At 41.4% G+C, this 27,835-nt stretch overlaps 2 protein-coding genes across 6 annotated transcripts in view; both read right to left on the bottom strand.

Moving 5' to 3' along the window:
* Nucleotides 1–17,845, bottom strand: part of ANKLE2 (ankyrin repeat and LEM domain containing 2) — a 33,561-nt gene extending 15,716 nt beyond the window's left edge. Inside the window, exons 1-5 of one of the 2 annotated variants that reach the window (XM_054006424.1) lie at nt 17,823–17,845; nt 8,862–9,350; nt 6,805–6,999; nt 5,202–5,395; nt 218–406 (exon numbers count right to left, since the gene is read on the bottom strand). In XM_054006424.1, the coding sequence (XP_053862399.1) occupies nt 218–406; nt 5,202–5,395; nt 6,805–6,999; nt 8,862–9,339 (1,056 nt within the window). In that variant the 5' untranslated portion in view covers nt 9,340–9,350; nt 17,823–17,845. The other variant, XM_054006423.1, reaches the window with a different exon arrangement.
* Nucleotides 17,846–21,421: 3,576 nt separating this feature from the next.
* GOLGA3 (golgin A3) overlaps nt 21,422–27,835 on the bottom strand; it is a 39,297-nt gene continuing 32,883 nt past the window's right edge. For all 4 annotated transcript variants that reach the window (XM_054006360.1, XM_054006355.1, XM_054006358.1 and 1 more), the window contains 2 exons: nt 27,289–27,452; nt 21,422–26,262 (listed from right to left, as the gene is read on the bottom strand). In XM_054006360.1, coding sequence (XP_053862335.1) covers nt 26,055–26,262; nt 27,289–27,452 — 372 coding nt within the window. In that variant the 3' untranslated portion in view covers nt 21,422–26,054. The remainder of the gene's footprint in view (nt 26,263–27,288; nt 27,453–27,835) is intronic.

Raw genomic sequence — 27,835 nt, forward strand, 5'->3', positions numbered from 1 at the left:
ACCAAACCCATATATTTATTTTATTTTTTCCATTCTAAAAATAGAGCCATCACCATGATTAATCTATAGGGCTCTTTAAAAAAAAAGATTAAAAAAACAAATCAGGACACAACTTGTTAATTTTTGCTACTAGAATACTAGCAGTGACAATGCTCCAGGACACTCATGCTCTCCTTTTCATAACAAATGAGCGTCCTAGCAGATATTTAGCTCTCACCATTTTATCCGGTGTATTAAGGTAAAGGTCAACTATATATCTAATGCGCTCCTGCAACATTACTTCATCATCGTCTGGATACATGAGCCGCATAAATTCAGGATTTTCCAAAGTGTCTAACAGCAACTGGCTGATGCCAGCTTGATTCTCCTTGGCAGCAACATGCATGACATTGTACCTACACCCTTCCTGAAAAGAAAACACAAACATTAAGAACCATTTGAAATCTAAACAGCTTGCTTCCCTTGCTAAACTTAATTAATCTGACAGCAAAAACTAGCTATGGGTGTATCATTCAGTCTTATTTTAAAGATTTTTTGCTTTTTAAGGAAATATTTTCATGTTAAAAAAAAAGTACAGTAAAAGCTCTTTTATCCGGCACGTCACCAACTGGCAAGCTCTATAAACCAGCATTTCTGATCGGCACTGAAAGTCTGGTTTATAGTGGCATTGGTGCAGAGCTGGCAGGGGGCTGGGGCATGAGAGGGGCTGCGGGGTGTGCCCTGGGAGGGAGTTTGGGTCTGGGAGGGGGCTTGGGACAGGGGGTTGGGGTGCGGGAGGGGCTCGGGGTGCCGGATGTGGGGGGGCACTCACCTTGGGCAGCTCCCCATCCCTGCTGTTGCTGGCAGAGGCATGGCTAGATGGCTCTGCAGGCATGCTGCTTCCATCCCCACATCCCGAGCGCTGACTTTGCGATTCCCAGCCCATTGGCCGCAGTTCCCAGCCAATGCGATCTGCGGGAGGCGGCGCCTGCAGACAGAGGCAGCGCCTGCTTGCAGACAGAGCTGCCTGGCTGCGCCTCTGCCAGGAGCAGCAGGGACGGGGAGTCGGAGGTGAGTGCCCCCCCATCCAGCACCCCAAGCCTCCCGCCACACCCCAACCCCCTACCCCAAACCCGCTCCTGGACCCAAGTCCCACAGACCCTCTCACACCCCTAACCTGCATTCCAAACCCCTCCCTCGGAGTTAACTGGCATTTTTAATTTACTGGCACCCCCCGTTCTCCCACCATGCCAGTTAAAAAAGCTTTTACTGTAGTTTAAAAATTAGTATCAAAACATTTTTACGATGACATATTGCACAATTTGGTAAGATTTTAAGTTATCCGAGTTATCCTTACAGCTGACAGTACTCTGGCCTTAAACCCACTAAATGCTTAGGACAGAAGTGAAAGGGGGCCAGTATACCTTTAAAAGGAGTATCACCTGACATTCTGAACTTCATAATCACTTCAACAAGAGAAAATTAAATCCATAAATTTAAAGTTCAGTTTGCTATACATACTACAAATTTTATTGTATACTGCATATAAAATTAACTCTGATAAAGTGTCAGCCTACTGGTAAATCTCCTCAGTTCTAAAGATTGTGGGTCTAGAGTAGCATTTTGGCAATTTTTTTCAGAGAGGAAAACAGATAAGCAGTGCTTTGTCAAGACGCCACAAGGCCTGCTTAATGACCCAGCATTTGCCCTATGTTATTCAATGGGTTTCAAGCAATTCCAGCCTCCCTTAATACTACATGGTTGGTAAGAGTTCATCATTATTGAACGATATGAAGCTAACCCCACCCTCAGAGACGTGCTCAACTTCTGCACTCCAACCTTTTTGGAGTAGTTGTAAAACAAAAACTGCAAGAAACAAAAACTGCAAACTTCTTATTTCAGGAAATAGTTAAGCAGCCATCCAACATTTTAAAAAATCCTGCAGGTTAATAATGCATGAAGGGAAAAAGTAGGAACAGAATACTTAGGGAAAGTTAGAGAATTCTCAGGTTCCTGTTTGCTTTCAACTAACATTAGATTCTGTTCTAACAGAACTACTCTCTCGGCAATATCTCTAAGTGTTCATACTACTACAGGCTTGAATTCAACTCTGCTCCTAGGCAACAGCTTTCTGTCCATGTACATTAAAATTTAACTAGTATTATGAACTAAGAGGACTTCTTAGCAAAAATAAAGAATATTTTAAAATCCTAAGTCTACTTTTTATATTAGGAAAAGTGTATGTCTCATTTTATGTATTCTGGTAGTTGAATCAGACATTCTTTAAGAAAAGCCCATACCTACAAACACTCTTACAGATAATGGCTTAAGAGTTTGGTTACTTATTAAGACACCAAGCAGGGATTTTAAACACACAGTTCTGTTCTGAAAACAAAAGTAAAAATGTATTAAGTACTGCAATACCTAACCCTTAGTTTCACCCTTATATTGAAAGAGCTGCCAAAGGTATTGTTAGTGTTGGTGCAGAGCTTTGGATCTGTGCACACCTTCACTACTACAGGTTCTTTATAGTAACGGCTAATTGTGGGCAAACTACGGCCCGCAGGCCAGATCCGGCCCCTCAGGGCTTTGGATCCGGCCCGCAGGATTGCCTCCTGTGGGACTGCCTCTCAGAAGTGGCCCCCGGGCGGGGGTGGGAGGGGTAGGGAGAGGGCTCCACGTGCGTTGCCCTTGGCTCCAGGCACCGCACCCACAGCTCCCATTGGCCGGGAATGGGGAACCGCGGCCAATGGGACCTTCGGGGAAGGTACCTGGAGATGTGGAAAGGGCAGCGCACACAGAGCTCTCTGCCCCTCCTCCCCCCCCCTCCCCAGGGGGCCGCATTGCTTCCTGTAGCAGCGCGGGGCCGCTGCCACCCCGGAGCTCAAACCCCTCCTGCACCCCACCCCCTAACTCCCTGCCTTAAGCCCCTTGCCTGCACCTCGTACCCCAACTCCCTGCCCTGAGCTCCCTGCACCCCTGTGCACCCCAATCCCTGCCCTGAGCCCCCTCCTGCACTCCAACCCCCTTCCCTGAGCCCCCTCAAAAACCCGCACCCCTCCTCTGCCCCAATCCCTTGCCCTGAGTCCCTTCCTGCACACCGCACCCCATCCCACACCCCGCACCTGAATCCCCTGCCCTGGCCCTGCATACAATTTCCCCACCCAGATGTGGCCCTTGGCCCAAAAAGTTTGCCCACCCCTTCCTTAGTTTGTCTCTCCCTATCTCGGGGTTCATTTCATAGTGTCATTCTGTTCCACTAGCTCTCTCTTTCTAGCGTAGATGTACATAGCTTCAGACAACTTCTCTGTATCTTGTGTCCAAATAGCACTTCATTCAGTCCCCTACAGCAGGCATCATCCACTTTTGCATCAATACTGAGGATAGAAGCATGAGGCTGCCAAAGCCTACACTGATATCAGCTGCACCAAGGCCTCAGGAACAGACTGTGTCAACAGTACTGGTGTTCAATGCTTTGACTCATTTGCCCTCTGTCAGCCTGGACAGAGACCTTGACATTCATTTGCTTTGAACTCCCATGGTCAACACTGCAACACTACTTCATTGTACTAAAGTGGATGGAAAAAACTCATTATGAGAGGAGACAGCAGGTTTATCAATATTTCCTTCTGCTCTGGGAAATGAACACACTAGCCACAACAGAACTGGGATAACGGGATGCCTTCTTGGATTGCTTTCAGCATCTAGGGCAGAACATGCTGCACAGTAGGTATCAAATAGGTTCCTCTTGATGTGGATCAAACTTATTTCTTCAGCAGAGGCAATGACTCACTTGTCAGTCTGGTAGTCCAGAGTAGCAAGGAAAGCCAACACCAGCCTCAGCAGCACATCAAAACACCAAAAATTACACAGCCTCAACCTGTTCTGGTGTCGGTGATTCACCTGTCTAGCTGGGTGCCTATAGTTTGTTCAGGGACAACTTAAGCCCTATTCCATTGGAATGATGCCAAACACTTCCCCAAACCTGGAAGCCCAGCTGTGACTCTTCACTAGGTCATTCAAGGCAACAGCTAAAGATACAATTTAGTCACAGAGGTCATGGATTCCATGACTTTACCAGACCTCTGTGACTCAGCTGTGCATCCCCGACCTGTGGCTTCAGCCAAAGCAGGGGCAGTATGCCCTCCTTGCAGCTGCGGCAGGAGCCAGGGCTGTATGCTCCCCCTCTCCCCATGACTTCAGCAGGGGCCGGAGACGTGGCTGTGCACCCCCCTCCATCCTCCGCTGCTGCAGCCAGAGTTGGGCGTCCCCCGCCTCCTCCCATGGCAGCAGCAGAGGTTGGAGACGGGGCTGTGAACCCACCCATGGTGGTATAGCTGGGGCTGTCATTTTTCTCCCATGGGGCTCCAGCTATCATTCATCTTTCCACCTCCCCCAGCCCTCGCTCCCCTGTTATTTTTAGTAAGTCAGACTGGTCACAGCTCCTGTGAATTTTTGTTTATTGCCCGCAACCTGTCTGTGACTTTACTGAAAATAACCATGACAAATTCTTAACCTTAGCAATAGCCTACAAATTTAGCCTGACTTGCTGGACTTACAGAAGAATCAGGATTCAGCCAGCAGGATCTTCAATAGCTTTCTATAGGATAAGACTGCCCATGGTGGCATACATGAAAAAAATCTAACAGCCATGCCAGTTACAGAATCATAGAAATGTAGGGCTGAAAGGGAACTTGAGAGACCATCAAGTTTAGCCTCCTGTGAGAATGCGGACCTAGTGACTTTCAACTGATCTGCCTCTCACCTCCTCCTGAACCTCAGAACAAAGGTATATATTCTTGACATATAGCACAACACTTCCTCCTTTTTCTCCCTACCTGTGCTTCATGAAAAAACTCTCTCTCCATATCAATAACCCAGTCATGAGATTTATCCCAAGTATCTGCAATGCCAAGTGATAATTTAGCTTATGTAGGAATACTTCCAGTTCTTCCTGTTTATTCCCCATACTCCTCACATTTGTGTATAGACATCTAAGATGTTGAGCAGATTCCCCCACTGATTTGACTCTTGTTGCTCTGGTGACCCTACTGTAATTTTCCATGTCCCCCCAACATCTAGCTTTCTGTTAAGGCTGCCTCCTTCCTGCCCTTACGGTCTTTTTTTTTTTACAAGGCAGAGAACAGTCACGCCTATCAGAGAGAGTGTATCTGACAGCATTCAAGGGATTTTTCCAATTCTACTTTGGAAAACATTCTTACTTGTACAACTGTTGGGTTGTCTCCAGATCCAATCAGATAGCGTGGGTTACTCCAGATAAGTTCTGAAAATGTTGCTTCATCTCCTTTCTCTACAGCTTTCCGAAGTTTGGCAGTAAGGTCCTGGGTACGGGGACTTTTATAACTGTTGGCTCTTTCTTTATTAACTGTTTCCGTCTCAGGGGAGCATAAGCCATCTAACAAAACAAAAAAGTTTTATATTATTCTTGATGCATTTTCTCCAAAATATGTTATTTTCATATCCTCTGCCACTGAAATATGCTTTTAATTTCAAATTTTTAGAGTAAGACCACAAATGTTTGTTCATTAAATACTAGCAGTTTGTAATGGGGAAACAACTATAATTTCCTTTTGCTATAACGTAGTATACACATAGAGTTTTCAAGGCTTTGATTTTAACTGGTGAAACTGATCATTGCCAGTCTGTATCCATGCAAAAAGAAAAAATTATTTTGCAAAAATCAAAATTTACAAAGAAAATTAAAAATATATGTTGAACTTGTGATTTGCTCTTTTGCGGTCAATTCTATCAATTAAGAACAAATTTGAAATATGATCAAATTTAATGATTTTATTTCTGAACCTGTTAGGAATCTGTCAACTCAGTAAGGTTTGAATGTACAATTACAGTAATTTTTAAAATATCTTCCCAATTAAAAAATGTAAATGATTAGAAAGAATATTTGTTGAAAAATCAATCAATAAAATAAAATAAAATCCTACCACACCTGTCCGTACTGCAATAGGCAACATGTATATGGGCTGTGTAAAACATATTTTATGTTAGCTTTAGTAAAACAATGCACAATAAGTTTGCTTCATAATCCATGTGGCTATTGGCATGACTGAACTCAACTCTGAATAAGACCAATTTATTTTACGATAATTGGACTGAAAACAACTGAAGACAATGGAAGGAAATCTAGCCAAGATCTTTTGCGTTTGTACAGCACCTAGTAAGAGTCCTGGTCAATGATGAGGGCTCCGAGACACTACAATAATACAAATGATACAATTATCCTTTTCTCTTAGTCTTAAATCAAGAAGCAGCCAACTTCAATAGATCCCACAACTCCAATCTGATTCCATGCTCATTCTTTAGGACACAGTAATGGTACAGTAGCCAATATATCAAAAATACACTTTATTTTGTTTCTGAACATAATTCTTGGTCTTTTGAATTTCTAGGAAACAGTTACCTATGACTATGCAGGAGATTTCAGAATTCTCTTGCTGACAGAGTAGCAATGGATTTCTGTTGCATATTTCTAGCTTTTTCTCATATTAATGGATAGATTAAACATGGGCTGTCATTTCTCTATACACAATGATAGCAGTCCCATTTGGACTAAATTTAGATCCGCAATTCTGGATTAAGATCTCCCTTACCTTAAAGAAAAGGCTGAAAACAATTTTAATTTAAGATTCCAAACCTTTACTCTGCACTCTGCATTTGTGAAGGGCTCATCTGCTATCATACTGATTAGCAAGTTTTGTGATGTCAAAACTCTCCCCCCACCTCCCAAAAAAGTTATTATACGACAACGCATGAATTTAGTCTATACAGACATATGCTTTTACTCACCTCTGTTAAATAATGGTCCTATTTTCACTGGAGATAAAGATAAGGATGACTTGCTTGGAGATGGGAAATAATCACATATTCCTTTTGCAAATTTCTCAGCATCTTCTCTGTTGGAGAAAGCTTTAAATCGGGAGCCCTTAATCATTTTAACAGCTTGCAGAGCTTCCTTTCTATCATCATAAACATGCACTTTTTCTGGAACAGAAACAGTAGAACCAAAATTAAGTTCTCTCCATAACACCACACTTCAAGGTCAAATTTAATCATGGAAATCAGAGTACAAAGTTTTCAAACTGGCCTTCAAGCTTTGTTCCCAAAGTGTGTTTACTTACCAACATGGTATGCTAGATGCAGTCTGTAATAAAGAACATACCTGCTAATGCTGCAAGTGACCTTTATAAATTTTACCTCTAAAACTAGGTAGGCAGAATTTCATCACTTCCAACCAGTGCCAGATTGGATGGAACATAATATGTGATGTCACTGCAATGTTTTCAGGAACTTTTGCTAGAGGCAGAGATGCAATGGTATTAATAGCACAAGAGCATCAATCTCTCTTAAAAAAGATGACTTACCATCTTCACCAAGTGAGATATAAATGTCTCAAATCAAGATCAAAAGCTAACATATATAGTCATGAATTATTTTCAATATTCTTTTGTATAGGAAGATCTACTATAAAAGTGACTGTCATAATTTGAAGACTTCCCAACACAGAACCTTCCACCGTGTCCTAAGCTTTTTATTAAGTAATATTCTATTCTGTTGGACACTGGATTTATCATAAAGAGCAGGACATTCTTGAGGAGGAATAAATTACCACTGCTTCAGAGTGTAAGAGCCCCTATCTTCTTTCAGAAGATATTCTGAATTGTTTTCTTGACATCTTAGAACAGAGAAATTTGGTAATATCTTATTTTAGGCTGCATCAAATGAGTAAATAAGAAAGAATTATATGATCTAGGCCTTGCGATATCACATGGCTATGAGATGTGAAGGAATATATAGAACTTGGTAATAAAAAACTACTGATGCTATCAGTTCAAACCTACATAAACAAGGGTTGACTGTTTCTTTTCTGATTGATTTTTTTTTGTTCTTGTTGAGAGGTGGTGTAAAAGTGAGAGAAGATAAGGAGAGAAATTATTTTTTTTCCGCCTGAGTGACATCTAGATGCTCATGAATGCCAGCTGTTATGGTAGAATAAGTGGAATGACTTATAACCGGGATTCTATACAATGGAAGGGATGCTTACTGTTTTTTCCTATCACTTCTAGACAAAACCTTCAAACAAGCAAACAGTGTAAAACCTCCAAAATAATTGCAAACTGCCATTAAAAAAAAATTATCAACTCATACACAGATTCCAATCTAATTAAAAATAGACAAGAATTTATAAGTAGGGTCCAGCGTAAATAATTAAAAGTCCCCAATCCATGACTGTTTAAAAAATGAAAACATCAAAATTTACTAATGTTATCTGTAAAATTAATTCCATCCTTGAAATTGAGTAAATTTACTTGTAAAATTAATTCCATACTAACTCCGTGAAATTCAATACTTTGCCATTTACAGTCATGAATTTTCTTTAAGAAATAAATTTTAAAAAAATCATGATTTACACAGGGCCCTGTTTATAAATTCTAAACACTGAAAATGAAAATACTGGTGAATACATCGAATTTAAAACAATACGTGAAGACCTTGGGACAATTCTTGTTTCACAGACCAGAAGAAGCTGCAAAATAACTTACAATATGTTCGCTGGGGCAAAATAATGTGTTAATCAATGTTGTAAAGTACCATATAAATGTACGTTATATAAATTATTTATATTGCATTATTTGATAAAATATGCAGAATTCTAAAATACCGTGCACAGAATTTTTAATTTTTTGACGCTGAATTCCCCCCAGGAGTAATAACACTTTGAACCTAAAAAAGGAATACACCAGCTGGAAAACATTAGTTTCTTTTGTAATATGTAATGTAAAAGGCACATGCTATCTCTGACCTTCAAAAACAGTCAAACATATGAAACTGTAAATGTAAATTACCATTTCTTGCCAATATGTCATCATAAACGGGACATACGCCATAGTATAGAGGAGGATCTCTAGATGGTGTCTGAGCATTTATTTGTGAATCAACATCTACTGCTCCACAGACTGATGCAGAACAGGTCTTATGCATTACAGCTTCCTCTTCTGGGGGATTCAGGCCCATATTGTACCCAAAGTCTCCCTCTTCAGAGACGTTAATATGACTCTTGTGGTTCACTGCAGTAGATTTCAAAGCTCTTTGTATTTCTGACTGGCTACTATCAAATGCACTGTTTTCAGAAGATTTCTTTGAAACAGTGGATGCATTGATCTCCAACCCTCCCTGTTGTTCCAACAAAAACTGAGCCAATTTTTTTTCAAAAATAAACCTGGTGGTTGAGGTAATAGGTCCACACTTCAGTCCAGCTTTCACAATTTCTTCTCTAAGATCATCAGGCGTTAGCTTCTTCAGTCGAGACAATATAGTATCCATTGTTATTTCACCTGGAAAAAATACAAAGTGACATCAACTGTAGCTACAAACACTCTGCTCTTTTCTGACTATTGAAATATTTTATTAAATGCAGGGGAAAGCATGACATAACTAAAATAACTTATCTGCTCATGAAGGTGAGAACTATGTAGGTTGCACAAAGGCAGTATAACATTTTTCCAGTCAACACAGAAAAACATTTTTTTAGAAACTAAAATGGCTCTTCTCCTCTCCCTGTTCTTAGGGCAAACAACTGGAAGTGTAACTGGTCACCCTGACAGATTTCCCTCTCCACCACCAACACTTCATTTTGCCTCTGACCCATCCACCCCAAAGTTATGGGGGTAGCACAGGAATTCTCTTACTACAGGCATAGCCTCCAGTATGACACACTGCCTGTTATCCTGCATGGTTCTCTGCCTCTAATACCCATGCTCACAGCTTCCGCATTCAGTCAGGAAGCAGAGGCTGCAAGCAAATATCATCTCAGTGTAAACTATTACATTTCTTACCAACAAAACCCACACATGGGACTTTACTCTGAAGATCATAACTAAGCTTAAGATGTGTGATTACAGTTTGTTGGTGCTAAATGGTACCCATGCTTTAAAAATCACCTCACATTATACTTCAAGATACCATAAAGACTACAGATTTTTTCAACTATAGAGTCTGAAAGAGTGTTTCTGAGGGAAAACTAAGTTGCACTGTCATGCTGTTTGGCCTTTGAATTTTTTCCTTAAACAGCAACTACCCTACTAAACTATCCCTTTACTTTGCCACATATCTATCTTATTAGCACATTGGGGTGAGAAAGCAAGGAGAGCACAAATCATAAAACAGTTAAACTAAACTGAAATATACTTCACCTCAAGTGACCATATTATTAAACACATTTAAATAAAATAATTATTTTTGGGAGGAAGCTGAGACATTGTTATAATAGATCCAACTAGTATGGGCAATATTTATCTCATATTTACTATCAAAAATCAAGTCCCTATTCTACAGAAGGTAGGAATAAATCTGGAGATCTGAAAAGTTGTATTTGCATACCATGGCATCAGGACACAATTCCTGCCCCTTTTTTTTTTTTTTTTTTTTTTTTTTTTTTAAATCAAAAAAAGTTTTCATTTTTGCAGCATTTACTACTCCTTTAAATTGTTTTAAGCACTGTGTTTTCAAGCAATAATTAAAGCTATGTCTACACTGTAGTTTATGTCGTTAGAACTTCTGTCAATCAAGCATGTGAATAAATGTCCTGACATAGTGCCAGCGTGGACAGCACTATGTTGGAGGGAGAGCTTCTCCTGTCAACATAGCTTTTGCCACTCACGGACGTGGTTTTATTATGCCAACACAAGAGCACTCTCATGTTGTCATAGAGCATCTTCACCAGATGCGCTGCAGCTGCTTAGGGCAGGTCTACACTTACTTCCCGGTCCGGCCGTAAGCAATCGATCTTCTGGGATCGATCCCGGAAGTGCTCGCCGTCGACGCCGGTACTCCAGCTCGGCGAGAGGAGTATGCATTGACGGTTAGCCTACCTGCCGCGTCTGGACCCGCAGTACGTTCGAACTAAGGTACTTCGAATTCAGCTACGTTATTAATGTAGCTGAATTTGCGTACCTTAGATCGAAGTGGGGGGTTAATGTGGACCAGGCCTTAGGCACAGCTGCACTACTGCAGTGCTGTACATGTAGACATGCCCTTAGTCTTCAAATCCATTTTTCACCCACCCAGTTTGCCAAAACTTTCAGTTTTCTGCAACAGCTATACTTATGAATTAATTTCAGAAAGACTCTCTATTATGTTAAGCCAACTATATTTCCCAGACATGCAGCATTTAAAATATTTTAATCTTAATCCTTTGTAAACAAACAAAATCTTCCAAGCAGGAAGGTTGATGGAGATTTCTGAAAATAGGCTCTCCAAAACAACACTAGTTTGGAGAATACATTTGTCAGTTTATTATTGCCTTTTTGTTTTATGAACAGCATTTATGACTGTAGCCTTCAGTATAGGTTAGAACCTCCATTTTGTAGTAGGAACATGCTATGTATGGAAAACTGACACTTTTATTACATCAACATTGAATAGTTCTATCCTGGTAAACCAATAGAGGTGGAGTGCTCTGCAGGTTGAATTCTTTTAGATCAACTATTTATTGTGTGCACGCACAAGGTAGGAAGTGCTTTTATGGTTAAGTCTAGGGTAAAACTGGACACCGAGAGTAAAAACTACAGAACTAATACAAATTAAGTAGAAACTCATTTTTCTTTCCCCATTTTCATTGGTAAAACTGTAAAGTGCAAGGATAAAATACGCATGGAAACTTACTCACTGATATTTTATTTGAAATGATTTAACTACCTGAAGGTTCCAAGTTAAGGAGTTAAAAGCCTGTCTATTTTAGAAGAAATAATTGCAGTTTATTCTCATAAGTATAAATAAAGTTACACAGAAAACCAGCCAAAAATTGCGATCATGTCTACATTAAAAATTGTTGGTTTTAGTATTGGGAAAAATTACAGGTGGATTTTAAATACCTAACTTCAGCTAAAAAGAATTTTCAAATGTTATAAAAATTCTGCCCTTCTAACCCATTTACCTAGCTAAAAAACCGCACAGAAAAAAAAAAATAGGGTGCTATTTGCATGAAGCTAAATATTGCAACATTCTAGAGCTCACGGGCTGACATTTGTCAAGACATATTTTGTATATCTTTAGTTCAGGACTAATAAAGACTTCAGCTCCCAGAAAGCACCCTATTCACAAGATGTAGAATGATTCTGTATGATGCACTCCATTAAATGCCATACCATTTTAGAAAAGAGGAACAAGTACGATGAATTTCACTTCAAAAAGTGAATTTGAAACCAGTGTTTTGTTAAACAGAATAAAAATGTTTTGGTGAAACTCTTTTAAAAAGGTAAATGGTTAGAATATTCTACACTTACGTAACATTTTCCAGTCAAGAATTTTACATACTATTGCTGCTTTACAAACTAACAAATTTAACTAGGACACTGAGGTACGGGAATTTTATTCCTATTTTAGAGAAGAAACCAGTCTTAGAGTGCTCAGACTGTTGATTCTTGAGGGCCTTCTATTAGCACCCCTACTTCCCATACACTTCAACAGGATTCTCAGATCAGCAAGCCTTGTGTGACCTTGGTCAAGTCACTTAAGAAGTCTGCAGCAGAGCTGGAAATAAAAATCATATCTCCTCATTCCTGATACCGAGTCTTAATTCCAAGAACATTCTTCCTCTCCAAAACTTGTTCACAATATGAATTAAAAAAAGTTATAAAACTCAGTTATGATAGGAGCTGGAGCCACATTAAAACCTGCTATACTATTTAGTTTTATTTCCTATGAACGGTCAGTGAAGATGAAAAATGCAATCAAGCTGAGAAATAAGCAAAACTAAGCGTGGAAATATTACAGACTTATGGATAATGAATGCATTGATAATATTTATGGATAATGAATGCATTAGTAATTTAATGCAAGGAAGGGACTCATTAGAGCACTTCCTCCTATTTCTAAACCCCAGAACCAGTACAGCCTTCCTGAAATGCTCCCTAAGACCAGAATCCTTTTCTCTCTCATAGAATTATAGTACAAACAAAAAAGTTATGCATTATATAAACAGGCAAAAATTCTACATTTGCTGCCGGCTGGTGATTCAGTAAGTTAAAATTAATTATAGTAAAAGAAAATATTATAATCCCTCCATGGAACACTGAAGGAATACATTCCAGATAGAACTTAAAATTCTTAATGGAAAACAGTTAGTCTTTCTGAAATATGCAACAAGTAGAGAATATTTCATATGCACATTAGAGTTATCACTACACCACTTCAATCTGTGGTAGTGTGAAATGGTAAAATGGGCAGGTATAATAAATAATATTAAGCTATGTCTACACTACAGATCTTACAGTGGCACAGCAGCAAGGTCTCCCGTGTAGCCACTCTATGCTGACGGGAGAGAGTACTCCTGTCAGTATAATTAAACCACCCCCAAGGAGTGGCAGTAGCTATGTCAGCAGGAGAGCATCTCCTGCGGAAATGGTGCTTTTGTCAGTGAAACTTATGTTGGTATGGGGTGGTGTTTCTTTTCACACCCCTGACTATTTTCACCAACAAAAGTGCTAGTGTAGACATAGCCCTAGTTTCAAGACCTTGTTACTAACATGAAAAGAGCTTTTGACGTGGATTACTGTAGAAAAAGAGCAATCTGGTAAAGAAACATGGTAGCCATTCTGGTATGAAAGATTTTTAATTTCAATTTTTTTTTTTACATTTATTGCTTCCCATGGGTTACTGAATTTGTCTGTGTCTTCATAAAACCATTTGTTTCAATATTCAGGAAGTAGAAATCTAATTCCAAAGGCAGCCTAAGCTATGATATGTTAAAGCAGCACAGATTAAAGGTTTCACAATTTATGTAAACTCAGTGGTAAAAATAAATTTGCTTTTCAATTGACATCATGTGCCTGGTGGGATTTTCAAGTGATATTGAAGTTTCATTTGGTATAATCACCTTTGTCGCATGTAATTACCCTTTGATTTATATAACCTGGCAGTTACTCAAATTTATCATGATAGTGACAACATCGATACAGGGAAAACCACAAAAATGTTCCCCAAATGAAAAAATATATCCGTCAGTTTAATGATTTAAACTTTTAATCCCAAGAAATCACGCTAAAAATTTATTCTTTGACAACCTGACACATCTGGGTATCAGATGAGAAAAATCTATCCTTAACTCATTTCATTTTAATTTTTATCTTACAAAAAATATTTTCAACTTCAAATATGGAATGATTTGAAGTGTAGACAGCAATACAATAATTATGTTTTCTAGCTTAATATATAGGGTCCTGCCAGTTATTTTAAGCAGACTTTACAAAAATGAGGGTCAACACTTAAGTGTTAACAGCTGCATGAAACAGGGACTTTCCCTCCCCAAATACTAGGGGAAATCTCAAAAGTAGTGTTTCCTCTTTCCTTCTTACAATAGTATGAAACAACAAAAGAGCAAACGATTCACCCAATATAGGATCAATCTGACATGAGCAAACAACGGCCTAAGACATTATCCCCTTTTCAAAGACAGTAAAACTACTAACACACGAGTGATAAAGCAACTTACTTTCCCAGGATACTCCTACCTTTATTGCCATTTCACTAGTTGCTACATACACTCCTTAATAAAATTTACAACTTCAAGCAGAACACACATTAACAAAACATACAAGAACTTGCAGTTCTCTCATTCAAAACTGAATTTTAAGTTCTTGGAGTTTGAAGAAAAATTGCGACAAGTATTTCAATGAGATCATATCATTATCTTTGAAAACTCATGGCGATCAGGGGAGGTCCCGGATGATTGGAAAAAGGCTAACGTAGTGCCCATCTTTAAAAAAGGGAAGGAGGAGGATCTGGGGATCCACAGGCCAATCAGCCTCACCTCAGTCCCTGGAAAAATCATGGAGCAGGTCCTCAAGGAATCAATTCTGAAGCACTCAGAGGAAAGTGATCAGGAACAGTCAGCATGGATTTACCAAGGGCAAGTCATGCCTGACTAACCTAATTGTCTTCTATGACAAGATAATTGGCTCTGTGGATGAGGGAAAAGCAGTGGACGTGTTATTCCTTGACTGTAGCAAAGCTTTTGATATGGTCTCCCACAGTATTCTTGCTGGCAAGTTAAAGAAGTATGCGCTGGACGAATGGACTATAAGGTGGATAGAAAACTGACTACATCATCGGGCTCAATGGGTAGTGATCAATGGCTCTATGTCTAGTTGGCAGCCAGTATCAAGCGGGGTGCCCCAAGGGTCAGGTTTGTTCAATATCTTCATTAATGATCTGGAGGATGGCGTGGACTATCCCCTCAGCAAGTTTGCAGATGACACTAAACTGGTAGGAGTGGTAGATATGCTGGAGGGTAGAGATAGGATACAGAGGGACCTAGACAAATTAGAGGATTGGGCCAAAAGAAATCTGATGAGGTTCAACAAAGACAAGTGCAGAGTCCTGCACTTAGGACGGAAGAATCCCATGCACTGCTACAGACTACGGACCGAATGGCCAGGCAGCAGTTCTGCAGAAAAGGACCTAGGGGTTACAGTGGACGAGAAGCTGGATATGAGTCAGTGTGCCCATGTTGCCAAGAAGGCTAACGGCATTTTGGGCTGCATAAGTGGGGGCATTGCCAGCAGATCGAGGGACGTTATCATTCCCCTCTATTCAGCTTTGGTGAGGCCTCATCTGGAGTACTGTGTCCAGTTTTGGGCCCCACACTACAAGAAGAATGTGGAAAAATTGGAAAGAGTCCAGCATAGGGCAACAAAAATGATTAAGGGGCTGGAGCACATGACTTATGAGGAGAGGCTGAGGGAACTGGGATTGTTTAGTCTGCAGAAGAGAAGAATGAGGAGGGATTTGATAGCTGCTTTCAAGTACCTGAAAGGGGGTTCCAAAGAGGATGGATCTATATCAGAAGTTTCAAACACATGGCCCGTGGGGTTATTCTCTGCGGCCCACAAGCTCCTCGCGGCCCCCCACCTTTTCCCAGCGTTCACCTAGAGTGGCTCCGGCCCGACGCGCACCGGGGGCAGGGCAGGCTCCCTGCCTGCCTGCCCTGCCCCCGCACCACTCCGGGAAGTGGAGGGAACCTGGGGGAGGAGGGGCGCAGGAGTGTGTGTGGCTGTTGCTTCAGGCACTGCCCCCAGCAGCTCCCATTGGCCGCGGTTCCCCATTCCCCAACTCCCTACCCTGAGCCCCTGCCACACCTCACAGCCCTCCTACACCCCTGGGGGCAGGGAGGGGGTGGAGATTCCAGGGAAGGGGTTGGAATGGGGGCAGAGAAGAGGTGGGGCAGGGGCGGGGCTTCATGGAAGGGGTGGAATGAGGGTGGGGCCAAGGACAGCAGGGAGCAGGGGGAAGGAGGCATCAGTAAATGTGGCCCTCGGGCCAATGTACTAGTCCTCATGTGGCCTTTGTGGTCATTTGAGTTTGAGACCCCTGATCTAGACTGTTCTCAGTGGTACCAAATGACAAAACAAGGAGTCTCAAGTTGCAGTGAGGAAGATTTATGTTGGATATTAGGAAAACTTTTTCACTAGGAGGGTGGTGAAGCACTGGAATGGGTTACCTAGGGAGGTGGTGGAATCTTCTTCCTTGGAGGTTTTTAAGGTCAGGATTGACAAAGCCCTGGCTGGGATGATTTAATTGGGAATTGGTCCTGCTTTGAGCAGGAGGTTCGACTAGATGACCTCCTGAGGTCCCTTCCAGCCCTGATATTCTATGATTTCATGATTCATTTAATCCTTCCCTCCTTAAAACCCGCACAATCCTAAAACTCGGCCCTGTCTTTAGCTACAAATCAGGTGAAGAAGTAGCCAAGATTTGTGTGCAACAGAAGAATAATGTGCATGACTGGAGACTCCGAGTTTTGGCTATTTCTAAAGTGCCTATTACTATGGCATCTAAGAGTCTTACACCCACATATGTGGTAAAAATATACTAGAAAATGTGTCTGGGATAAGATGTGGGGAAGAGGAGGGTTGGAATAAAAAAGGAGAGATGATTACTAGGGTGACACTAGTGCCACAATATTGAGAAAACAGTGGGCAGACAACATGCGAGAGGGAGAGGATCTGGAAATTGGAGAGGAAAAACAGGGAAGGAACATTTTAGAAAGAGAGTGATCCCTGGGGGTGGTGCAGGTAACATGTGATGGGGAGTTGGAGACAAGCAGTAATGCTGCCTGCAGGCAAGTCTATCTAGCCAGAGGCATCTGCAGGAACACAGGCTGGGGAAGGAGGTTTGGGGCAGGCCAGCCCCACGACAAAGAGCAAGGGTGTGGCAGGCTCGGCGAGAAGAGAAGCGACGAAGCAGCTGCACGGCTCTCAGGGGAGTCGGGACCTGCAAGGGGTCGGGGAGGCGCTCGGTGGGCAGGCGGCAGAGACTGGGGGCTCTGCGAGAGGGACTGACTCCCCGAGGAAAAGGGCCCATGAAGAACCGGGGAGAAGCACCTGGAGGCCCCGAGATCTGCGGGGGCCATAGGGGCGGTTACCCCAGGCTGCGGCCCCGTCAGAGCCCGGCCGTTCATCCCTCCCGCTCCCGGCTTCCCCGGAGTCTCTCACCTGGGCGGCTCCCACTGCAGCGCCGGCTCCCCCCGGACAGCGGGGGTTGCGAGGGGAGCGGCCCCAGAGCCCTCCGGCCGCCCGGCCTCCTGTCCAGCAAGCGGAGCAGCCAGCCTACCACGCCGATCACCGCGCAGGCGGCCAACAGCTCCCAGCCCGGCCAACGGCCCCAGCCAGCCCCCCACAGGGAACCCCAGACCGACCCGGCCCACCGCTCCATTCCCGTCCCGTCTCAAGCCCAGGCCAAGCTCAGCCCACCCGCCTCACACCCAGATCCCAGACACTCCTTTAACAAACGCCCTTTAGGGACGGTACCTCAGGCAGCTTCCCGGCTTCCGTCTCCTCCTCCCCCCCCTGACCCCCCCTCGCGGGCACCGCTCTCGCGCCCGCACTTCCCCGCGTGCGCCAGACCCCACCAGCGGGCCTTACAAGGACCCTACTCCCCCCACCCGCGCGAGATTAGGTCTGTCCCCTCCACTGCCTGAGAGAAAAACAAGATCACGGAGCTGCCTGCTTAGGCAATCAGCTCCCCCTCCCACCTACACCTCCTGAGTCCTGTCCCAGTGCATGATGGGAAAGCAGAGCACACAATAATAAGCTGTTCACGCTACTGCCTGACGGGAATTTAACAACCGCTCGGCCTCTAGTGCCCCGCCCAGCCCAGCTGTCGGATGGGAAAAAAACATGGCTGGGCTCATAGGAGCTGTGCCTCCCGCGCGCTGTCTGAGGGGGTAGCGGTGACTGCACGCGCAGGGGCTGCACCGCGGGGTTTTTGCCCTTCCCTTACCCGCCTCCTGAAGTCATGGATTCCTGGGGGTGAGAGCCCTGCGCCCGCTGCGCCCCAGGAGTTGCTGCGGGGCTGAGGCTAAGCCCTGGGGCTGCTGCATGGGCAGGAGCCTCCCGCGGGGGCTGCAGGGGCTGGAGAGGGGAGCAGAGAGCGAGGGCTGCAGCTGAGCTCGTTAGAAGTTGGTTTTGAGCATAAGAGCAGCCAGGCTGGGTCAGACCAATGGTCCATCCTGCCCGGCCGCGACGTGCCAGATGCTTCAGAGGAAGGAACAGAACGGGGCAATTTCTCAAGCCATCCATCACCTGTGCTCCAGGCCCAGCTCTTGGCAGTCAGAGGCTTAGGGACACCCAGAGCATGGAGTTGTATCCCTGCCCATCTTGGCTAACAGCTATTGAGAGACCCATCTAATTCCTTTTTGAACCCTGTTATCCTTTTGGCCTTTACACATCCCAAGTTCCACAGGTTGACTGTGCGTTGTGTGAAGTACTTCCTTCAGTTTGTTTTAAACCGACTGCCTATTAATTTCACTGGGTGGCTCCTGGTTCTTGTTATGTGAAGGAGTAAATAACACCTTATTCACTTTCTCTACATAATTCATGATTTTATAGACCTATCATATTTCCCCTTAGTCATCTCTTTTCCAAGGTGAACAGTCCTGGTCTTTTTAATCTCTGTGGAAGCTGTTCCATCTCCCTAATATTTTGTTGCCCTTTTCTAATTATATCTTTTTTGAGATGGGGTGTCTAGAACTACACACAATATTCAAGATGTGGACATACTATGTATTTATATTAGACTCCCCCTTTCCCTTGTCTAAGTTCTGCCCCATCGCCTCCTCCCACCCCCAAAACGTAGTAGGTTGAGTTGTAGGGAACAAAATAGAGGGTTTTCCTGTCAAATGTGAGTTGATTTGGACAAGTGTTTCCTGGATTGTGTAGGATACAGTGATGCCTGGAGCTGCCGTCCTGGAATCTGTTTTGTACACTGTGTGTTGGTAACACTGTAGTGTGGCTGTATCACACTTTTATTGTTCTAATACTGATGCTTTCACTAATTTAAGAACTTTATTAAAATCTTTTGAAAGATTTTTTCCAATTTTATTTTTTTGTCATTCTGAAGATTTGTTACTCACTCAGTTAACAACATTTGGTCCTTGTGGAAGTGGTGTAGTCCAGCCCTTGATAATGTTCAGCTAAGGCTATCGTGAGACACTGCCACATTAGCAGCTAGATCCCAAAGAACTTGGGAATCAGTAACACCCAGAGGTGCTGCGGATGCTGCAGCACCCCCTGGCTTGAAGTGGTTTCCATTATAGACAGGGTTTACAGTTTGGTTCAATGGCTCTCAGCACCCCCACTATAAAATTTGTTCCAGCATCCCTGAATAACACCCCAAAAAGGTTATGCAGATAAACAGTTTAACTTTATTTTTAAAAATAGTCCAAAGAAACAGCACTAATCTTGACTCAGCCATTTAAAAACAAGCAGATGAGTGCAGAAGCCCTGTATTTCAGCAAAATTATTTTATGAAAAAGTATTCCTTTATCCAGTTACATTTACAGTATATTCAGAATCTGATCCCCAGCCCTTCCGTCGTCCTCTAGGTGCATAGGTTTTATTTAGAACCAGACATGTCTGATTTCAGAAAATGCTGCCATGTAGGTCCCCCCCAGGGCATCGGTACCTTTCTCAACTGGCCACTGCTCTTTCACTAGTTTTAGAAGCCCTACTCTAATTCAGTGATTGTTTCAGTGCCCACAACATACTTAAGCTAGATAAAACAGAAAATGTAAACAATCTGTGCCCCAAAAGAGCTTACTCTTTAAGACAGGCATAAGACTGGATACTGTATGAAACCCAGAAAAGGGACTAACATACAACTTCTTGTTTTATTAAGTATCACAAAAGCAGCAAGGCTGGAGGAGGAACCTGAAAAAGAAGAGGTTGGAGCTGGCTGTGGACAATGTATTGGTAATGGTGGACTCCTAGGGACATGGGGTTACTTTTGGCCTATGTTTCAGAGTTTACTTGACCTGCTAGTTGATGGAATCCACTTTGCAGCTAAAGGGCTACCAGATTAATTGATAAGTTTCCTTGGAGTCTGGTTGTCTCCTGACCACTCAGTGGTGTCTGGCTCTGATTGAGTTTATAATTCTACAGTTGTTTTTAGTTTGTGCTTCTTGGATAGAAAGTAAATTTGTGTTTTTACAGCTATCCTTTCGCTAAAATAAAACTACCATTTTAAAAGTCTCCACCCACTTAAGAGGGCAGCAACCCTCTAAGAACCAATCACCGAACCAAGGTTTTTCTCCTGGAGACAAGGCTGAATTTTAACCCACTTTATGACATGGCTATCTAGCTTGGCCTCACACATATATAAATCTGAAACACAGACAGCTTGCACCAGATGCCTCTGAGGTGTCAGAGTGCCTTGGAATGAGCATCATTGGCAGAGTGGTGGGAAAGTGAGCCAAAGGGAAAAAACTAGAAAAGGGGTGAGAGGTGTAGAGACAGATGAATTAAATTTAGAATTCCTTTCATACCAGCTAATTTTAACATACATCAAATTAAACATTTTAAGCACCTGGCAGACAAATGTAGAAAATAAGTTTTAGTTTCCTAGGGCAACATTTCATCATGAAAGCTGATTTTTTGACTATCAATTATTTTTGAACTACAAATTGTCTTCTCTAAAACTACACCCACTACTTGTTCCTGTCTGTGTTACAGAAGTGATGTGCTAGGAAAAAATCTTGTAACAAAGTTTTTAATTAAATGTATGGTTTTGTCTGCAAGGTGGACAGATCATGCATCAAAGTGTTCTTTGAGAGCCATTCAAAATTATTTTAGTAAACATAACTGCTGTCCACTGTGAATAGTACACCATTTCAAAAAAGAAGTGATGTTAGGCTTCATTCATGCTAGCCAGCACAGCTGTAAGACCTGAAATCATATTAAAAACGTTATTGTAGGACAGTTTCAGGACACAGTCAGTTAATGCTAGGACCTGTATGGACAAGGCATGTATAGCATATCTACCTTGAGAGTTTATAGGGATTGTACAGGCATGACACTACAATAAACCAGCCAGTGTGTACAACTTTAAATAAGAGGCCTTGAAGTAGAGGTTGACAACATCCCTTTAACTTACACTGTTTAATGCTGAAAGCAAGGTACAGTCATTTATTAGTTTCTTTTCATTTCAAATTTCTGTATTTAAATTAAAATCATTGACATTTCCCGACTGTTTAGTTTTGTACATTTGACTTCAAATGTCAGCAAAATCCAGCCAAGACAGATGCACCCCACTTATTTTTCATCATTCCTGACATGTTCAGCACACTCTCAATAAATTAAATATAATGGAAACATAATTACAATGAATCTTAAAACATTTAAACTATTGATTGTAAAGCAATATACAATAAAATATTCCTTTAAAATAAACAGATCTTTTTAAAAAGTTTCTGTACAGCATCTTTAGAATTTTATATATAAAAAAGTTTACTGCAAAAAAGTGTACTAATTTCACTATCAAAGTAAAAACATGAAACCCTTTACCAAAAATAGTTTATTGCACAAAACTTTTAAGGATTTCCTATGCACACCTTAATTTTTTTTAATTACATGCTTTGTAAGGTCATAATCATTAGTTGTACATAGTATAACTCCTCCCTCCCCTGGGTTATCCACTCAGAAACTTTGTGAAATGACAATGTTTTTATAAATACAATTGAATTAGACAGTAGATGACTGAAAATCACGTATAAAACATGACAGCGTTTCTTTTACAATATTTAGAACATTTCCCTCCCATCTGGCTAGCATTAATGGTTACTCTGGGCTGTCACTGCTTTCATAATGAAAACACTGTATCCATAAAAAAGGCTTCTGGTCACTGGGGGTATGACATGCAAGAATTCACACCTCACTCCCAAAATTGACATAAACATACATCACCAGTTTGTGCATCTATTAAACCAGTAGTGAATTTGCTATCTTGGAATCAAATTTATATTGCCCAGATTAATCACCATCAATGCACCCTGGGGGATATCTTAATTGCTGTTAAACCCTCACAACACTGAATTTCACTTATATGAGGAGGAATATACAATACATGAATGTATATGCCCTAGATAGAATTTCCATTCTGGGCACTTATACTATACTCCTTACACACATGAAACTCCCACAGATTTCAATAGGGGTATTGCCTGAGTGAAGAGTATGGGATCAGACTCTTTTCACAAGAAGAGGAAGGACTGAGTTGACCACCTAATGTGGCACACAAAAATTTCCAAGTAACCTGGAAGACAATGGAATTAAACTTCATGCAAAATACAACACCAGAGACTAACTACAGAAGCTTCCTTCCAACATAGGTTTAAACAGACAACTGGGAAATTTTCTTCAAAAAAGCAAAAACAATACATGGTTTTGAAAAATAATGCTGCAGCCTTTACCACCTTATTACGTAGTAATTTTTTTACAATACAGCAACATTTATTTCTCTTTCATCATTAAAACTTGGCTGGGGAAGTAGCAACTACTAGGAGTGAGGAAACATACATAGAAATTACATTCCATTGCAGTGCAAAACCACAGCAAAAATAGATCCCTTTGAGATTATTCCTTTAGTTTCTAAAAGCACACCAATGTTAATGAGGCACTGATTTTCTTCTTAATTATTTGTCAGTGCTCTTATACATGCAGGAGGGACCAGGGTTTTTATTCCCACTCCTAGGTTTTACTGGCCTGAGAAACAAGAGATCTGAGACTGCTGTGGAGACATGCTGAGCCCCAGGGTGCAAGGGAGAACCTTTTAAAAAACAATCACCACCTCTCTGAATTAAGGAATAAGGTTGAAGGGCTCTAAAGTGAAGGCTTGGACCTGTAATGTGCCGAGCATCTCCTAGGATATGCTGAATTCCCTCAACTCCTGCTGACTTCACGAGGAGTAGGATGTCCTCAGCACTTCATAGGGTTTAGCACCCTCAAGTGTCATCCACCCCTTTTAGGTCCCGAGGAAGGGTTTTGTTTTTGTTTTCTAAAGGGTGGTGAATATAAATTAAAGGAACAAGAAGTATGATATCTTCAGGGTCTAAAAAAGGAAACTGGTTACCCTCAGAGACAGGTTGGTTGAGTAAAGGGGAAATCAATTTTCACATAACAAAATGTACAGAGCCGTCCCTTGGGTACGGTGAATCAGGATGACCACTCCAGGCTCCGCGCTTTGGGGGGCCCCACAGGCCAGTGTGATTGGCCGGTGTGGTCAGTCCCAGAAGTGATGGGTCGGTCCCAGAAGAGACAGATTCGTCACTTCCGCCCCAGGCCCCGCACCTCCATAGGGACGGCCCTGCTAATGTATCTCTTTTCTTAAGAGGAAAACTATACACTTAAGGCTACTTTGCTGTATTAATATACACTGATGTCTTTTAAAGCGGTCATAAGAAAGATGCAGCATTGCCCTGAAAAAGGGTGCATTATGATAACTAGTACAATACAAATCTCAGATAAATGCTTTGGCTGTACAAATGTTGCCAAACTTACAAATTAAAACATAATGGATTCTTAACCTGTAGATAATGCATTTTGTCACACAGAACAGTAATATTAACCCTGCACAAATGGTATTTTACTTAAAAACCTGAACATTTGATACGTTTTTTGCACTGAATATATTAGTCATTATGTAGTTTTAACTTGATCAATTAACAATACAGTATTTTTATTTTTTCCTCAGAGCACAATATACAGGCAGCTTAAAGGACACGAACAGCAGCAAAATTAGTCAGTACCATTACTCTGTAAAATAAGACTTAAGTAGTATATAAACATTAGCACATCTGGGAGAGTCAGTAAAGCTTTTGGCTTTTTTCAAAACAGTTCAGTAATCCTACATGATTGGCAACTAATGCCACATTAAAGCATTCCTTCCCTCTCAAATCCGAAATCCTTGACTTTTAACTTTAATATCAGTCCTTCATATTTTATTTTAGCAAAAAGATAAGATATAATCCAATACTGGAGTTTTACAGTCAGTCAGTTTAGACACTGTTGTAGTACAAGCTGTTCATCAGGATTAGAGCTTGAGTAAAAGGGGTTTAGAGAACTAAATTTTGAGATAAAAGGTAAATTGGTTTGTTTTAGCTTTTTATTTTTATTTTAAAGATATTGCAAAAAAGCAGCCCTCTCAGAGGAAAGATAACTGCCTTTCTAGAAAAAGATGGGTTTTGACCATCTGCAGAACAGAGATAAGGATGATAATGTGTCTTAGTATATGCAAAATCTAAGTACCAAACAATCCTTATCGCACAAGAACCTCATCAGTTTTTTCAGTAATTTAATCTACTTGTATTGATTGGTCAAAAAAATCCAAACTACAGAGCATGTAACTGTCCCTATTTTCTATATCTTTCAAGAAAAACAAAAAGTACATGTATGTACGTGAGCATCCACTGATTCCTCTAGATGTAAGTTTGTCATGTGCAAAGTGTGATTCAGACTGTAGAGTAGGCAAAACAAAGCATCGGTGTTACTTCTAGAGGAACGAGGAGGAAGGGATGACCCTATCCGTGCACTGTCAACAGGACAGGGATGTGATCAAAGGAGAAATGACTCTAAGGCAGTTGCTTCAGTCATCTTGCATTAAATTGAACAGGGTGCCTTTGCAAGGAAGGCTGCAGTAGTGCCATTCATAAACAATATGCATCTACTTGGGAGTGGGATGAGAAAAGTTAAAGCTAATGAAAATAAAAATAATTTTATAGGCATATCATTTTGTCTTTAAGATACAAATAAAATAGTTACATTTCTAAAATCTCTGGTTTTTTGGGCTAGTTTCTTTAAGGACTATGTACAATGTTTTCCAACAGTAAACTTAAATGTCATACATTAAAACAATGACAGTAACAAAAACACCCATGTCAATCTTAATTTACTGTATAAGCATATTAAAACAGGTCAGATGATGGTTATTTATATACATACCCTGTACCGGGGATGTCTTCTTCAGAAATTAACTAAAAAGGTGCAAAAAAAGCATTTGTGCAGTGAAACAAAGCTCCCCACTGGCCTGAGAATGCAAGAGGGAAATCAGGCACTCCAGACAATGTCCTGGGCAAACATTGCCAAAGAAAGTTACTGGTCTGCACTGACCAACTTTCATAGTCCATTTCTTTTAATATAGGGCAATGGTGCTTGTCATAACTAGAGACAGGCTTGAACCAAAATCTGAAATCCGGACACCTACAGCCTGAATTCAAGAGGGTGGAGGTTTTGGATTCAGATTCCCAAGCCTGACCCAGTGCCTATGGTTGGAACTGGAAAAAGACTTACTTTTCCAGATACGATTTGGATGCAGCCCAAGATGGTGAAAAATTTGAGATAATCTGATGTTGCAAGATTACAGTGATTCCTTAACTAAATTAAACAAATCCAGATCCAGAATCTAACACTGTCTTCTTGGCCTCTCTCTGTAATAATTCAGATTTTTTTAACCCTTCCTCTGAATTTCTGCCTAGACTCATAAATGGGCCAAATTTATCATCTGTCCCCAACATGGATTTCACTACTTCAGTGAGATGAAACCATCCCTCACAGGAAACCTTAATACAGCATGGTCTGCAATGAATGTTTTACTGATTCCTTGAAACCATTCATTTGCTCTGCTTTTGCCTTTAACAAAGAAATCCACTGAAACAAATAATGATAAAGATTCCTGTACACGCTTAAAGCAGTTGTGATGAAAAACAATGGTCATTGTTTCAACGCTTCTTTGTCACCAGCATTGTGATTCTGTTCTTTTATGTCCACAGCAGGAATTTCCTGCTCGCCTGATGCTGTTGCAGGACAGGTAGAAGTTAGGTCCATTAATTGCCCTTCGATCTGAGTCCATGAAGACATTGATTCATGTACTGTTATGGTATGTTCCTCCATCTGACGCTGAAGGCTGTCCATTTCTTGCCTTTTGAAAATGGTGGGAGAGACAGCGGAAATATCAGTTGAAAGTTAATCACACAAAAAAAAAAAAAAAGGCATGATTGATTCATTTCAATCATTTCTGAAGTCTGATATCTACCCAAAATTACCTGAAGCATAATAGAAACACAATGCACTTATATATGGGAACTGAGAGTCAGTCTATGCTGAAAACTTACACTGCATAGCTAATGTCTCAGAGATGTGGATTTTTCACATCTCTAAAAGACATGAGTTAAGCCAATCTAACCCCTGGTGTAAACAACACTAGGTCAACAGAAGAATTTTCCCATCAACCTAGCTACTGCCTCTCAGGGAGGTGGATTAACTACAGTGATGGGAGAGCACCCCTCCCGTTGCTGTAGTGACACTGAAGCACTACAGCAGTGCAGCTGCGGTGTTTTAACTGTAGACATTGCCTAAGTCTCCAAGAAACGCAGGATTCTTAATCCCTGGGCTGGGAGCAACATGGAGAGGATACACTTAGTCCAAAGAGAGAGAGCAACATTGCAGTGTGCTCTTTTCCATACATCCCCCCTGGTCAGGCATGAAGCAGAACTGTAACCTCAGTGGAGGCATTTAACCTTCCCAAGCAGCTGGGTGACAGCAACTTGGATGTACATTATACTAACATACTGACATGCTGGAGAGCAAATAATGCTGGAATAAATAAATAAAGTGGAAGAAGAAGGGGCAGAAAGCAATAGAGAATAAGGAACAGACAAAAACCTTAGCACAATCAACCTGCCATCCCAGAATCTGCTTTGGATAGGGAGGGAGTGTAGCTCTCTTAGCAATACAGCTCACTTGGGAGTTTTGTAGGGTGAGATATGAAAATTGCTACAAAAATGAAAACGTTTAATGAACATTCTATAGCAGACAGGAATCCAGGCAGCACATCAAAGATAAAACTAACACAGGGGTCACCTTCCAGATGCACACTAGTGGCAGACTTTAAAAAATATTTTTAATACTAAATAACGTGGTTTAAAAAAAAAAACAAGTGTCATACTTTAGTTGGCGGAGACAGCTGTTCAGGTTTTTTAAAGGCTCCTTGCTCACAGCTGTTGGTGGTTTCAATAGCTCTTCTAGCAGCGCAGCAGGGACTGGACAGTCAGGAATCTTCACTGGAGTCACCGGATTTGAAGAATTAATCTCTCCCTTCAGTTCCTTCTTCTGTTTAAAGGAAAAACAAAAAACCCAAACAGAAACAGAATAAAAACACGTTCCTCGATGTCACTCTTGCCACAGAGGAACAGTGTTAAATCCTGCTCCATATCTACATACTTGCATGGGGGTCAGAGTTCAGAGGATAATAGAAGGTTACTCAAAGAGTAGGCTCAGCTACATAACAGACTGAATCAGTCCAGTTTGTCAGTCATACTTGTGGGTAAACAAATATATTCTAGACAGGTAGGTGAGGTGGAGTCAAAAGTTCTTCAGTTCTATATACTAGATAAGAGGGACAGTCTCTAGTCAAGATTTCATACTATTAAGGGACCAATGAATAGGCAACTGAGACAGTATGGAGTTAAATTAATTGCCGTGGTCCTCTGTGG

Source organism: Malaclemys terrapin, chromosome 16 (assembly GCF_027887155.1).
Source record: "Malaclemys terrapin pileata isolate rMalTer1 chromosome 16, rMalTer1.hap1, whole genome shotgun sequence".
Taxonomy (NCBI): Eukaryota; Metazoa; Chordata; order Testudines; family Emydidae; genus Malaclemys; species Malaclemys terrapin.